Source organism: Sceloporus occidentalis, unplaced genomic scaffold (assembly GCF_023333645.1).
Source record: "Sceloporus occidentalis isolate IW3139 unplaced genomic scaffold, rSceOcc1.0.p SCAF_6, whole genome shotgun sequence".
Lineage (NCBI taxonomy): Eukaryota > Metazoa > Chordata > Lepidosauria > Squamata > Phrynosomatidae > Sceloporus > Sceloporus occidentalis.
In genome coordinates, this window is record NW_028316986.1 from 61503682 (window position 1) to 61520381 (window position 16700).

Genomic DNA, 16700 nt, shown 5'->3' on the forward strand with positions numbered 1-16700 from the left:
ATAGTAAATCTTTCCAAGCTTAATTCATCCTTATAGCACATGCTCTCTGTTTTTCTCTGTAACCTTACATCTCACATCTCATATAGTAGAGATTTTCATGATGCTATAATTAAAAAAGCTATTTCAGCTAGTTCAAATATTGAGAGAAATATAATCTGTCCCACAGTTCTGTTTTCTTAACACCACTGAAACCCCTCCCTAATTTTGTTTTTATTAGTATCCTCTATCTCTGATTATACAGTCAAATCCAGGCCTACACACACACACACACACACACACACACACACACACACATCCCTATGAGTAATTGTTTCCCTTGTTTCCATCCTCATCAGCTGTGTTCATTACTGACAATCTTTAAATGAAATTGTGTCCATGAAAAAAATGAGGCACTTGTCAGTGTACTTAAATTGAAATTACAGAAACCAGATAAATAAGGCCCAATACAGACAGGCAAAAAGCGCTGTCCTGGGACTGAAATTAGGGTTCGGGAGAGCAGAGTGTCTGCATGCTCCATGCTCTCTGGGCGCCAGTTTTGCATGTGCGCATTCACACAACATGCGTGCCAAAGACATGCCTTGTGTGCTTCATCCAAATGGACAAGAGATGTCACCATGCTGCTCCAGGGCACTAATGGCACCTTAGCAGCAGCATGGAAAGGAGCTGCATTTTGCAGCTCCTTTTTGGAGTAGATCATTGCCATGCCCATGCGGTTGCCGCAGCAACGATCCAGGGGCAACGATTCCTGCCGCTCTGTGCAAGGCCTGAGTAGCCCCCAATGCACATATACACTATATTGTTAAAAATAGATATGTTAAATCACCCAGATACTGAATCAGTATTTTGTTCCCAGAATGTGTATTCCATACTGAGATCTAACACTGACATTATGATCACTAGTAGCTGAGCTATTCTGACAGTTGGGTAGTCAAAACTGATTCATATCCAAATTTTAAAAGACTGTACCTATCTTTCCTTACCTTCTTCCTTTAATGTGCGACAAAACTGACTCAAGCTAATGGTATTATGTTTTCAAATCTGTCTTCCTTGTTGTTATTTTTTGTTGCATGTTGGCTTTAGTTGACTCTCATATTAACAGCCCTGCTCAGGTCTTGCAAACACAACACTGTGGGTAATTTGTGTGTATATGCCTTCAAGTTGCTTGTCAGTCTATGGTGAACCCATGAATTTCATAGGGTTTTCTTAGGCAAGGAATACTCAGAAGTAGTTTCTGAAATATAGCCTACAGTACCTGGTATTCATTGCCAGTCTCTCGTCTAAATACAGTGGGGCTTCTTTATCCACCGGCTTGCCTTCCCCAGATTTACGCATCCACAAACAGCAAGTTCTGTTGTCTCCAGCGGTGGGTTGTGCATGCAGCCACACTGGCAGCCACATGCATATCACACCACCTTTAGGGGCAATGGTACTTGAGGTCCCGCATTTTTTTGTCTCCACAAGGTTTGGTCCAGAACGGATCCCCCACATATACCAAGTTCTGACTGTACTAACCATTGCTGACCCTGCCTAACTTCAAAGATCAGATGGGATCTGGTACCTTTAGGTAGAGCAATCCTATTATTATTACCTCTGTGTGAAAGTGGATTATTCACATGGCAAAGGTCCCACATTGAGTTCTCAACATCTCCAGGTAGCGCTCTCTTGGTGATTGCCATCCTCTTGCCTCCCCCCTCCACCTCCCCCCCAGGTCTCCAAAAACTGCAAGTATCCAGAACTCTCGACTCCAAGTTTTGAAAAACAGGTCATTTAAAATTGTTAAACAGGAGGCCCTACAGATTATTTTAAAGTGCACAATGTGCTATAATGTTTATTGCTTGTTTTCTTTTTTAACAATTAGGTTCTAAACTAGTTTCAATTTTATTGATTGTTCAATTACACTTTCAGCCTCTGTAGGTTGTGAACCTGCAGCTACATTTGTTCTAACATTTGAAAACTATCTTGAGGTAGGATACAAATAAAAAAACAAATACAACAACAGCAACGACATTGCTTCTGGAGGTGGGGAACAATGAAGGCTGTGTGAAAGAACTGAGGGTGTTGCATCTTCCAATAAAATTAATACCCCACATCACGTGAATTTTCCTTTCAATCCCCAGATATCTAGCACTGCAGAGAGTGAGACATTGAAACCGTTTGCACATAGAACTCTTATATTGGTGGTGGTTGTGTGCCTTCAAGTCACTTCTGATTTACAACAACCCTAAGGTGACCCTATCATAGAGTTTTCTTGGCAAGATTTGTTCAGAGGGTTTGCCATTGCTTTCCTCTGAGGCTGAGAGACGGTGATTTGTCCAAGGTCACCCAGTGGGTTTTCATAGATGGGTGGAGATTTGAATCCTTGTTTCCAGAATCATAGTCCATTATTATTATTATTATTATTATTATTGACATTTATTTATAGAGCACTGTAAAGTTTGCACAGCGCTTTACATAGTAAGGGTAAGGAAAAAAGGAAAAAAGAATAAAAACCTGCCAAGCAGCATACAATCTAAAACAACAGCATTACATGATTAAAATATCTCTAAAATAATACTAACTAGTATACAATAAAAACAAAGTAAGCAGCAGATTAACAACCAGTTATCTGGAATGCCTCCCTAAACAAGAGTGTCTTCAATTCAGCATTAAAATTAGCCAAGGAAGCAGTAGTTCTTAATTGTGTTGGGAGGAGATTGCAGACCTGAGGAGCAGCATAGGAAAAGGGGCGGATTTGAGCAGGGGAGGAGGAGACCCTTGGCTGGGTCAGGAGACCGGTGTCGAAAGATCTCAAGGTGCATGGAGGGTGGTAAGGAGAGATGAGCACTGACAAATAAGAGGTAGTCAAGCCATGAAGGGCTTTAAAGGTTAGGAGAAGAATTTTATGTCAGATTCTGAAAGGAATGGGGAGCCAATGGAGGGATAACAACTAGGGATAACATGGTCAAAGCGATGGGCAAAGAAGATGATCCTGGCCACTGAGCATTGCACAGAGATTAGCCGGCTAAGGTGGGAAATCGGAAGACCCACTAGCAATGCATTACAATAATCCAGGCGTGATATCGCCAGTGCATGCACCAAAGTCTTTGCCATCAAAAGAGAAAGAAATGGTCAAATTCTGATGAGATTATAAAGAAAGATTCTGCATGACCTGGCTGTAGCCTGGATCTGTGGAATGAATGATAATGAAGACTCAAATAAGAAGCCAAGACTATGGGCCTCATTGACAGATTGAATAGAAATGTCATTCACAGTAATTGACAAAGAACATTGCAAAGATGGCTTGGATGGGAAGACAAAGTAGCTCAGTTTTGGCCGTGTTGAGCTTCAGGCGCTGGTGAATCATCCACAGAGACAGCAGCAAGACATGATGATAATCGCTGCTCAGCACTTGGCGAAATCTCAGATAGAGAAGTACAGCTGGGTGTCATCAGTGTACAGGTGATATTGAAAGCCGTAGGAGCTAATAAGATTTCCCAGGGACAGGGTATAAAGGGAGAACAGTAAAGGACCCAAGACAGAACCCTGAGGGACACCAACAGCTAATGAGACAGGGGCAGAAACCTGACCTCCTGTAACCATCGCAAAATATCTATTTGACAGGTAGTCCAGCACCTAAAACACTACGCTACATGATTCTCAACTATGATATTTTATTTACTTGGCTTGCCTTTTTACTTTGGATGCCAAAACTGTATTTCCCAATGCTCAGCTGAAGTGGTATGTTACTGAAATGCTAGAATTTGGGGGAACTAGAAAGTTTCATCTCAAAGTGCGGAATTCTTATGGAGAGTCATACTCTCATTTGCCATGTTCTTCCTCCCTATGGCTTCCTTCCTGTAACCTATGAGCCATGGGCTGCTGGGTTGCCACAAGTTTCCAACCAAAACAGTTGAAACCAGTGGCCACAAGTATGGTAAGAGTCCCTAGCACACTGAGAGGAAACCTGCCATACAATTCATTGAATGGCTTGAGGAAGCACTGTTCTACATGGCATCCCTTCTGATGTTTAAAAATGGCTCTGTTATCAACTCTCCATCTTTTCTTCTTCAAGCTAAACAATATCCCCTCCTGGATTTGTGGCAAAACCCAACTCTTACACCTTTGAAAAACAGGCTGGCTAGGGCACAGTTGTTAAGTGATGCCTAAACGTTAGATGTTAGGAGTCACTATTTACAAATAATGTCATACTTGCAACTAGTTATTTGATGCTTAAATCCAGAGATGGCAAGCCCATCATTGGGCAGGTGGGCCGTATGGGCTAACACTAACTGATCAGAGGACTGTTTAATGGGGCAGTGGGGAATATAAAGGTATCTTGAATTAGGCAAATCTTACTTATTTGGAAGGAGGTCCACTAGCAACTATGATTTTTCATGCAGAAAAAAAGCAGGCGGTAACCAGGTGTGAGGTGATTACATCCATCTCTATGTGTGTTGGTTTTCATTTTGTTAGGAAATGGTGAGCTATATCAGTAAACAGAGGAATGTGCTAGTCAAAAAAAAAAGGATGTGTTCACTTGCAATATTTTGCCTACATTTCAGGATTTGTGATCAGCATTCCTCCCTTTCTGTAATCTGTATACATAGGCCTGTTACAGACTGCCAAAATAAAGCTGCTTCGGGTCTCTGTGGAGGTATGCTATTTAAATGATGCATGGGTCCTAAGAGTCTGGAGGTCGCACCAAAGCCACACTCCATTCCTAAGCACCGGAGTGCAGCTTTTGGTGCAGCTTCCAGATTCCTAGGATGCATGCATCATTTAAATAGCATACCTCCAAAGAGACCCGAAGCAGCTTTATTTTGGCAGTCTGTAACAGGTCATACTTTCTCTAATCTGTATACATACTTTACATCCTTTTTACAGACACACTGCCACTATTAGTATAGTACAAAGAGTTGTTTCTATGGAATACATTCACATATACTTCAGGAAAGAGTGCAAGAATCTTTGTGCCCATGAGTATTTGCTTTGAATAGTTTGGGAGACATGGATAGAAGATACAGAGTATTTGGAGTCCCACACTGAAGCGTAGAAGTCTGCATGGTTTACTTCTAGGTTACCATGTTCCATTCTGCTCCTGTTATGATAGTGTTGTTAGAGTTCCTGTTGCCTGACTATACATAAAGTGTAGAAATGGAGCATGCATACTAAGCAGAGTGTTAACAGTATGTAATCCTAATTAGTGAGCCTTGTTTCTTTATGCAAAGGGTTCGGGACCCACCTGAGAAAGCCAGAGCAGTAGGAGGGGCAATGATCAAACACAAATGTGATCACAGGGTTAATATTCTTTACTTTTTTTGGGGGGGGGGAGAGTTAATTCGATATAACTTGACATTCCTTTCAGGGCCAGATCACTAATTATAGGCACATAACAAATTCAAATGACTTGAGTTTAAGGATCAAGTGAACTCTGGAAATAGAGATCTGTGCATCATAGAATTGTAGATTTAGAAGAGACTACAAGGGCCATCCAATCCAACCCCCACCATGCAGGAAATCACAATCAAGCATCCCTACAGATGGTCATCCAGCCTCTGTTTAAAGACCTCCAAGGAAGGAGACTCCACCACACTCTGAGGGAGTGTGTTCCACTGTCAAAAAGTTCCTCCTAATGTTGAGGTGGAATCTGTTCCCAGAGCTTGCATACATTGTTCTGTGTTCTAGTCTCTGAAGCAACAGAAAATAAGCTTGCTCCATCCTCAGTGTGACACCTCTCCAAGTACTTATAAGACTGTTTTGGCCCAACTCAAAAGTAATCTTGTTTGTCTTCATAAAAGTACTCTAACTTCTCCCAGTGTCCTCCATCCATATCATATTTTACAAGGTTAGGGGAGAATAGTAGAAGTGGACTCTAGCATACATAGTAATAGGCTTCATGTCCTAGACACTGCCAAATGTGTTTTCCACATAATGTAGGAATGTTGAGAATCATAGGATAAGAAAAGAATTAGGTTGTTGTAGTCTTTTTGATTCATACATATTAGTTCTGCACCTGCAGAGAGCTCAGTTTCAGATTCTTCCAGAAGGTTTGGCAGGAACTCCTTTCCTTTCCCCTTCTGTATAAGCCTAAGAGAAGATTCTGCCAGTTTTCCTTTGCCAGAAAGGTAACACATGTAGGGTGTTTTTTTCCTATGTTCTTTTACTTTGATAATGTCTGTTTCTAATACTTTACTTTTTTGCATTAAATAATTGAGTAGGTTTTACAGCATATTTGGGTTTTATTTAAGATTTGGAAGATGCATTTGAATGTCATTCACATTCCAATTGGATTATTCTTTGGGATCCTTGAGTGAGCATTTTTCTTATGGATAACTGCTGGTGTAAACAGCATTCTGTATTGATAGCATAGCTGGAAATGTTTGATAATTTTTTAAAGATAATGTGTGGGTTCTCAATTTTGTGACATTACTACTAATAGTAATTGTAGTGTATTAGTATCAAGACCATTTCAATAATTATTTCTAAAGTAATTGAAGCTTAATCCTCTCTATACACATGGTGATTGCATTCAGATGTTATTTTCCAAATCACAGTCTGAAGGGATGGTTCAGACCATATGGTACTGGTTCAAATGGCATAGCAAGTTCCTTTGAGAAAGTCAGTAATATTCTATAACCCATGATAGAATGGAAGGAAAAGTGAACTCACACATCTTTGATAACAAAATGGCAAATATCGGTACCACTCTACAGCAGGTGCTGGGTTCTCTAGTCTTTGCTGGTGAATCTTTCATATTTAAATCAATATAGTACAAACAGCTATAGGTGGCTGCAGTGCTCTACACAGTTACATTGGATTATCTTGCACAAAACAGGTGAATACCAACTGCTAAATTTTCTTACTGAAACTGTAAAGCTGAAACTGTAAGTGCTTTAAAAACATTGTATTAAAGCTATGTTGAAACCTAGTCATATGCTTAGATTCTTTCATAATTCGAGGGAGACATAATCAGGACAACCACACAGATTATATTATTGTTTAGGCCACTCTTCTGAACCTGTTGCCTTCCAGATGTTTTGAACCTAACCATTTATTATGCATCTCTGATCATTTGAGTTGAAAATTTCTGGAAGACAGGTTGGGAAAGACTGATGTAGGGAATCAAAATGCTGTAGAACTTTATATTATATATATATATATATATATATATATATATATATATATCTTTAATATCTTGTAATGTATATTGATTCCGCACATGCCAGGGTGCCACTTAGCAGGCACCCTGTTTGCACTTGCATAGCCACCATTGGGTGAAATAATGAAGGGATTTGGCAGTGCAGTTGACAGTTCTAGCTACAATGTTGCCAGCTCCTTGGAAATTTCAGGCATCTGGCTGAATTAGAGTCCGTGCTTGTTGTTCAAGCAGATCACTTAGGGCCAAGTGCGCTTGGTTGTGGCCGTTCTTACCCTTGTCAATTTCCTTTCCTAACCACCTTGTGCTCCCTTTGCTTCCAACTGTATTTTTTGGATTGTTGTCAATCAATTGAGCCAGGCTGGAATTCAACCCATTAGCTCTTTGCCTGTGTGTGATGCCATTTTGATGCCTTAGAACAACCAGAATCATTCTCTGCTGTGTTTTAAGCCAATGTAAGATGTTTATTATAACAGGTTTTTGATTTTTATGTATTGTTCATGTCCATGAATGAACCATGGTGGAGGCTTTGGATAGGATTCAGTTCAAGGTGGAGCACTGAATTATATTGTAAAAATCCATAATTACCAATATAAGTGTAATTTTTATTCTTTAACTTTCTTATTAGGAAAGCACTGGTGCATCAGGAAACAAACGCTGGGTGTCACAGTGGGCTAGTCTGGCTGCTAATCATACAAAACATGAAGAAAGTGAAGTACGAATGGAGACATTTGCTCCTGCTAATCTAGAACATGGTACTTTTCTGATTATTGCTTCTGTTATAACATCAGGGAATGGATTTCTGTGATTTGTGTTTTGTTTAGTTGTTGACCTTCTTAAGTAACTAGTAAAATAATTGCTGTTAGAGGTCTCTACATGAGTAGTGTTACCTAAATTAAGTTAGTTTCATGTAAGTCCCATTGAAATCATGTTGAAAATCTAGTTACTGTGAATGTATGTCCCATTCATTTTCAGTGTAATCTAGGTCTAAAACATACTGCAGAAATAATCCAGTTTCAGACTGCTTTAACTACCTTGGCTCAGTGCTAGGGAATTCTGGGAATTGTAGGTTATTGTGACACCAGAACACTCTGACTGAGAAGCCTAAATGTCTCACAAACATTACAGTTCCCAGAATTTGCTAGGACTGAGCCAGGGCAGTTAAAGCAGTCTCAAACTGGATTATTTCTACAGTTTGTTTTGGACCCTAAATGAACCTGATTGAGGTGGGATTAAATCAATGCTCTTCTTTTATTACATTTTTTGCAAATGAATTAGTTTTAGTAAATTTTAGGCAGAAAAAAGATCTAGGCAGAAAAAAGAAAATGGGGAAATAAGCTTTATAATTAATTAGTTTGGTGTTGAAATAATCTGTGACAGAATTTCAGTGATATTGCTAAATGGGTGTTTGGTCTTCCTATTTTGTATGATTTTTAGACACTGACATCAGTGAATCTGGCCTATCAGTTCGAAGTACAGGTTCTGCTGCCTCTTTAACCAGCCAAGGAGATCGAAAGAGGCGGACACTTCCACAACTGCCAAAGGAGGAAAATGTCATAGAAGGTCAAAGAACAAAAGTTACAACTCATCAAAGATCAGAGATAGGTGAAAAACAAGACACTGAACTTCAGGAGAAGGAAACTCCAACACATACTCATAAAGAAATAGGACAGACTATTGATAAAAGCCTGACTAAAGCAAGCGTAGCAATGAATGGTCTTTCTCCTAAAGCAGACAAGACATTTTTTCCATCTAACAATTGCTTCCCTTCTGGTGAAAATGGCAAGGAAACATCAGTTGTGAAACAAGCTTTAGCTAAAATTCAGCAGCAGGAACAAAATGAGGCAACACATTGGGTCTCCACTAAATTGTCTTCTGCAAAAACTACAAATCAAGTTGAAAGAGGAAAGGAGGAGCTTTCTGTTTCCCATAAAATAAATAATAAAGAAAAGTCATCTGCACGGAATGCTGGCAAAACAGAAACTAAGACTGTACAAAGTGAAGGGAAAAGAAGAAAACCAGAGGAAACAACAAAATGTCAAGTTACTAAAGGATTTAGTGGTGAAAAGAAAGAAGGATCAAAGCCATTAGTGAGACAAGGCAGTTTTACTATAGATAAACCAAGCACAAATATACCCATAGAATTAATCCCTCATATTAATAAACAAACAGGAGCTGCTCCAGCATCGTTATCTTTAATGTCTACCAACAGAAGTGAGAAAAGTGATTCAGTTGAAACAGATTCCAGTCTAGATACAACACTTATATTAAAAGATACTGAAGCTGTAATGGCTTTTCTTGAAGCTAAGCTACGTGAAGAAAACAAAACAGATGAAGGACCCGAAACTCCCAGTTATAATAGAGATAATTCCATCTCACCTGAATCAGATGTGGATACTGCTAGTACAATTAGTTTAGTCACTGGAGACAGTGAAAGAAAACAAACCCAGAAACGCAAAAGCTTTACCACGCTCTACAAAGATAGGTGTTCCACTGGTTCTCCTTCAAAGGATGTTTTAAAATCATCTTCTACAAGTGCTAGAGACAAAATTGAAAAGAAAACGAAAAGCCGTTCTTCAGAAACTGGTTCAAGAGGGGATGCACGTAAGATTGTACAGAGCAGTGGAAAAATAAGACAACCTTCAGTAGATTTAACAGACGATGACCAAACGTCCAGTGTACCCCATTCTGCCATTTCTGATATTTTATCTTCTGACCAGGAAACATGCTCTGGCAAGTCACATGGAAGGACACCTTTTACCTCAGCAGATGAACACTTGCATTCCAAAACAGAAGGTATCAAATCAGCAAAGTTAAAGTCTTCCCCAGCATCAACTGTTCCATCCAGTAAATCAACTACTCTTCCAAGGCCTCGCCCCACAAGGACTTCTCTGTTACGTAGAGCACGACTTGGAGAAGTTTCAGATAGTGAACTTGCAGATGCGGACAAAGCATCAGTAGCTTCTGAGGTATCTACTACAAGTTCTACATCCAAGCCTCCATCAGGAAGGAGAAATATTTCAAGAATTGACTTGCTTGCTCAGCCACGTAGAAATAGACTTGGTTCTTTATCTGCACGAAGTGACTCTGAAGCAACAATAACTAGAAGCACTGCTTCATCTCGAACACCAGATGCTGTAATTAGAAGTGGCATTAGGCTAACACCTCCAGGAGATAGTACTAAAGTTTCTCCTAGAATTAGAGCGAACAGCATTTCTCGGTTGTCCGATTCCAAATCCAAATCTTTGTCATCAGCCCATAATGCTCCCTCAGGTATGGCAGTTTTTTTGACATTATCTCTTAGTTCATTAATTTGGTCTTTCTATACTATTTTCGTTGATAACAAAACTTAAGCAGAACGTTTTTTGGTAACATTCATCATATAGCAAGATGATGACGTAATATAATGTCACCTTGTTAATTTTAATGCAAAATGAACCGCTTTATTGATAATTTTCTAACTAAAGCATTTAGAGGGTGTATGTGTGTGTGTATGTCTATGTATATACATACATACATGCATATACACATACACTCTGTGTATACTCTATAGGTAATTATGATTTTGTTCTCAGCTTGAAAAGAAAACACAACATAAGTTTTTTTTTGTTTTTTTTTTTTTTTTAGAATAGGTTTTCCAAACTAATGCTTATACAGTATGTCATGGTTTTATCCCTGTTCTTGCTCACCCATTAAGTTTTTGGGTGAGCTTCAGTTCTCTGTTATCTCTGAATTTTCTGTGCACCTGCACAGAATGTTCAGAACCTTCTAGTGAGGAACCAGCATCTTTGGGTAAGAGCCTTCTCATTCCTATTTTGCATGTCACTGCCTTAATAAGTATTGTGTATTCTTAATAAGTATTGTGTAATGATTATGAGCTTATGTAACAGTTCTTATTCAGTGTGCTTTAGAAACTGTAGATAATCATGATGCTGCATAATCACCTTGAAATTCTTCCCATTGAACTTACTTTCTTTGTAGCAGTATTAATGCCTTCTGTTCATTAGAAATAATGAATATATTTTCATACCAAATTCGCATTAAATGAAAAGAATTTGAAACAGAACCTAGTAGACTTGTGTTACAAGACATGGTAGAGAAATAGGTTTTCTCTTCATCTGGGAATTATAATGTTAAACAGTCATCTTGTGGGACACTCAGGCTGGTGATGTATGTGTTGTGCATGAACTAGGTATTCATGGTCTCTCATGCCCAATAATTCATGCAGATAAGAAAAAACCCTACATGGCTTTGGAAACCTTTAGAGCAGCTTCTGACCCAATATGAGAGTTGTGGTCAGATTGGAAAAAAGGAGCCTGCAGTCTCTTTAAATGGCTGCAGTACAGAAAACCTATTAATTATCTTTGCACATATCCCATTGTGTTACAAATATTTGTTGTTACTAGTTCACTTTAAGCATTCTTTTTGCTAAATTGCTCTAGAAGTCATTGAAAACTGTTGCAGTGGGCTTTTTTGCCCCTAACTTTAGGACACTGTTGGCAAGGTCATCAGAAAATGTTCACTTTATAATTTCATCCAACAGCTGGCATAATTTATTTATTTATTAATTATGCCATCTGTTTAGATTTTTAGTTGCAAAAATCAGCCTTTTCTTTTGTTTCCTACAATTGTGAGAGGTTTGTGGCCATCTGTTGAGTTGAATTACAACTGTTGGTTTACGTAAGAAATAAAGAGTATTAGGTTAACTGTTATGTATCTAAACACATGATACTTCATATTTATTGATAATGATTAAATATTTGTGCAGAAACACATTGGAATAACTTCAAAATCATATGAAATGTCATTTTCCTCATCATTGTGAGTGATGGGTGCAGCAGCCAGTGACTCACTGTTCATTTTCTATTTCCCAAACATCTAGGAGTAGAGTGATAAACTGTTTTCATTTTGGGGAGGGGGTCCTTTTTCTGAAGTCAGGGATAACTTGTAGAGGAACCACTCTCATATTCTGATCATGCATTCAAAATGTTAAAAGAGATTAAGCAAATCACATAGCCTGTTTTATGTATGCATTTCATGAAATGGCATCATAGAACAGACCTGCAGTTCTGCACTATTGCCCACTATTGCTTCTTTCTTCAATCCACAGGCGCCATACAGGTTTGCAGAGAAAAATCTGTGCATTTTTCTTCTTGGTGGTGGTTACTGATATCTAAATTGAGAATGTCAGGGCATACCTAGCTATGCCATGTGACCTTGGAATTAGGATCAGCAGCAGGGTGCTACAGTCCCATTCTGCATCTGAACTGAAGTGAACTTGTGGAATCAATATTAAGTAATTAATGTGAACTACAAAATCTGTGAACTAAGGGGCTGTACAGACGGGCGGGGGGATGCTGCCTCTTTTTGCCCTGGATTGGGGCCACGGCAACCGCATGCCGTGGCCTCCGCAGGGAGCAAAAAGAAGCCGCAAAAGGGGCTTCTTTTTAGGTTCCTGGAAGGGGTGTCATAGCTGTGATGTGGCAGCATGATGACGCCCTGCACTGTTTTGGCGCTGCACTGGAGTTGTACCACCATCTAGAAGGGCACGCAACATCATGGCGCAATGGGGCAGAGTCATGGCATCCAACATGTGGATGCTGCGCCATGGCTCCGCCCACAGGCCAGGACAAAGTGCTGGTCTGTATTGGACCTAAGTTTAAAACAATGTTTGTGTATAAGGTGGGATTCAGTGGGGTACCACCAAACCTTGTGGATGCATGGTTCATTTTGCAGTCAATAGTAGCAAACTAAACTTGTTTACTTAATTGTTGATGGAATAACTATACCAAAAAAATTTAAGGAAGAAAATCAAGCTAGATTTTTTGAAAAAAAACCATGTTTCATTATGGTATTTTTAAAGCTCTGCCCTAACAATGTAAAGCTGTGAAGCATTTTAAATACCTTGAGTTTTATAAATGTTTTAGGTTTTTGACATTTTATTATGAAGGTTGTGCCTCCTTGTTCAGTATGTTTTAGCTTTATGCAGTATTTGGATTTCCAAAATGATTTTAATTCTAGTCAGCTCAGTGAGTTGGGATGTATGTTTGACTTTTTTCCACATTTTTATTTTATTGGTGGAATTAAGTTAATTATTACCTTTTTAGGAAATGCTTTATATTTGTATGTCTTCATTAACACAATAAACAAATATTTTATACACAGAGGCATACCGTCTTCTCCCAGACCCAGATCCTGCTCTTGAAACTTACAGTGGTAGAGTACTAGAAATCATATTTTGTATTTAAAATTTCACTCCTAAATAATTGATTATTATTTATTTTTTTACTTTAAATACTCAAGTTGTACAATGCTGGGTTTCAAGATTAGTTCAAAATTCATAAAAATCTAATTTTTAAAAGATTTTTTTATCATTCTTAATATTTAAACTGGAATGGAGTGGTGGGAACCTGGACTTTAAATTAAAGTGCAAGCAGTTGAACCCAAATCATGGTACTACTTTAGCCCTCAGTGATTCTGGTTTTGCATGCTTTTAGGGGGGAAAAAGCTTTTTCTGCTTATTAAACTATTAAATATGCTTTTAACTAAGGGGGGGGGGGAACCAAAACCCTAAAAATTTCCAATTATAACCAGGCTTATTGGAATCTGCATATGAATTCAAAGAAAATTTGATTGTGAAATGTGTTTTTCAGTCCTTGACTGTCTTGACTGCAATAAAGTTATATTCTAAGTTCATAAGCTGCCCAAGAAATAATTTATTATGGTGTTTCTTATGCAATAATTATATACAATTTTCCATAGTTTAAATTGTTAACAAAATATGAACAGAAGCATTTATAAATATTCTAAGTATCATTAGTGTACAAAATCATCCTCTGCAGAAAGGACATGTATGTTTTCAATACTACATTCTTTTACTATTGTTTGAAAATGCCCAAACTAATTCTAATTGTACAATTTGTTGTTTGGATGAGTGGGTTAGATTTATGGACTAATACTCTGGCATAAGGAATAGAAGTGCTTTAAATGTTGGCCCCTGCTGAGATTCTGATCTAGATTTGGACACTTTGGCTCCAATGAGAGGGTTTGTTGTTTTCCCAATGCAGGTGTGAAAGCCCACACCCCAAATTGAGACTGCAGGAGAGAGGAAGGCCTAAAGCCATGATATAGATTGGGTGTTCATATCTGCAGTCTAATTTTTAAAAGTCCTTGCTACAAATGTTGACTGCATAAATGGTATCTCATATTGTTTTGTCTGTACATCAAATACTAATCATAGTCCAAGATAACTGACATTCAGAATTACACTTGCCAGTTATGGCTGTCATCTGAATCTTCATTTCTCCCAGACTGATTTCCAAGGGCTCATGTTCTCAGTAGTCAGGATGACATTTGAAATGTCCCAGAAAAGTAAAACACATTCCTGCAACCCTCTATTTCTGACTCAAAATAAGCATTTTGCATACTGAATTGAATTCTACTGTTCTTCCCCAAGTGATTACAAATCCAATCTGCTCTTATACTGATTAGTGAATGTTATGTTAGTTTCCAAACTGAACTTCAAACTTCTCTAATGTAGATTTAAGCTCTTTTGACAATGGGAAAAATTTGCAGAAAAAGTACAGGTTCACTGTATGAAGGACAATGACTTGGGCTCTGATATATATCATGATTTCTTTAGGAGACTGGTAGCGTTCCTACCTTCTTAACTCATCATTGTACAAAGGGTCCCTTTTCACATTTTGTAAACTAGCAACTATTATTTTAACATATTTATAGTGGCTTTCTTTTCAAAGCTATAGTCAGAAAACACTTTTTATGTGGTATGTTGGGTTTGGAATTATGCAACTGTGATGATGTTTCTAAACTAATAACTATTTCTTTCAATAGATTCAATAATATTTCTTTTTTAATAATTAAACTAATTTAGTAAATTCAAGATGGAGGCGCTTTCCTACTGATTATGCTTCCACCTCAGAAGATGAATTTGGATCAAACCGTAATTCTCCTAAACATGCCCGTCTACGTACTTCTCCAGCCCTGAAAACTACTCGACTGCAGAGCACTGGAACCCCAACACAAACTAGCAATATCTTCAAGCATAGGATAAAGGAACAGGAAGACTATATTCGGGATTGGACTGCACATCGAGAAGAAATAGCAAGGTTTGCTTTAAAGGAATGGCTACTTATAATAAATAACAAATACCTTATTGGTTAAGTCAGTGAACAGCCCCAACATGTGTTTAGGAGTGGATTTCTAGCTCATGCGTTTCCTTCTGAATAATAAATTATATTCATAGATCTGCCACAAAAGCATTAATGAGTTTCTTTACTAGGTGGGAAATATATGACAGTACTTTTCCTTTTACAGCCTGACTCTGTTCAAATGTCATAGGAAAACAGGATGCTGCAGTATACTGAATCAGACCATTGGACATCCTGACTGTATTGTTGACAATGACTGCCAGAGCGTATTGCAGAATTTCAGATAGGAACTTTTCCTATCCTACCTGACAATCAGAGATTGAACCTGGAGCTACGGTGGCAATAAACCACCACAGCTTCAGGCTGCCACACTTGTCTCATACTTCTAATACTGCTATGTACAAGAATTTAGAAATTTAATAGTGGCCTCTTGTATTCCCCAAACCTGTCAAACTGTGCTTAATCTTGATTATGGTTTATTTGAAACAAGTGAATTTGTTGTTTTAGACAAAATACTAAATTCACTGACTACAGAGTTTCCATTCCAGATAAGAAATGTGGGGCAATTGTAAAAGGAGACATCAGAGTTAGGATTGGGTTAAATAGAGAATTCATTAGCAGCAGAAAAGTTGGAATTATTGTCCGTAAAAATAGCTTTTTCTATTGAGTGTGTTCATGTTGAAGCAGTTAAGAACTCCTCATAATTGTACTTATTGAATGGAGGTTGCATGCAACAGAATACAGCTCTGGAGCTTCTTCTTTTTTTACTGTGATCACTATCGCCAATTGCGACTAAGTCACAGAATAGTGCAGGCAAAATACATAGTTTCATACTGCGTTTTTCTTCTCTCCTACATGAAATAAGATCACAAGGAGGATTTTACTTTTCCTCACTGGATTAATAATAGTTGGGAAATTCTTCCTATTTGTATGCTGCTGAGGGAAAGATGCAAGAGGAAATGCACTGGCCAGAAGCCCACTCCTGCATCCACTCCACTTGGAAAAGAGTTACACGTAAAAACAAATGGGCTTGCATAATAATCAAGGTGAAATAGGGGTTGCAATTGTTGTGTGTTTATTTTTATGTTTCTAATTCATTTAATTCTCAAATGAGGGCAGGTACATTCTTATGTACATTCATATGTAATAAAAACTTTTGCGAATATTAACAAAAAATGTGGTAATGTTGTGTGAAAACGAACCAAAATTTTCTGTTTAAAGGATTCCAGTTATACTATTCCATGTTGTTCAGAATGCTTAGCTGAAATTTGTAGTGATTCATTTGTCCTTACTATTTATATTTACAGCTCTTTGTTTTAAGGAGCTTGATGCAAAGTGCATCCCCAATTTTTACCTTCAGAATAGCCTGAGGTAATTTAGACGGAGGGATCAAGCCT

General features: G+C 38.2%; 1 protein-coding gene across 12 annotated transcripts in view; it reads left to right on the plus strand.

Moving 5' to 3' along the window:
* CEP170 (centrosomal protein 170) overlaps positions 1-16700 on the plus strand; it is a 127136-nt gene that overhangs the window by 84956 nt on the left and 25480 nt on the right. For 7 of the 12 annotated variants that reach the window (XM_089529814.1, XM_089529816.1, XM_089529819.1 and 4 more), the window contains 4 exons: positions 7764-7890; positions 8573-10408; positions 13301-13351; positions 15027-15261. In XM_089529814.1, the coding sequence (XP_089385940.1) occupies positions 7764-7890; positions 8573-10408; positions 13301-13351; positions 15027-15261 (2249 nt within the window). The remainder of the gene's footprint in view (positions 1-7763; positions 7891-8572; positions 10409-13300; positions 13352-15026; positions 15262-16700) is intronic. The other 5 variants (XM_089529817.1, XM_089529818.1, XM_089529823.1 and 2 more) reach the window with 3 other exon arrangements.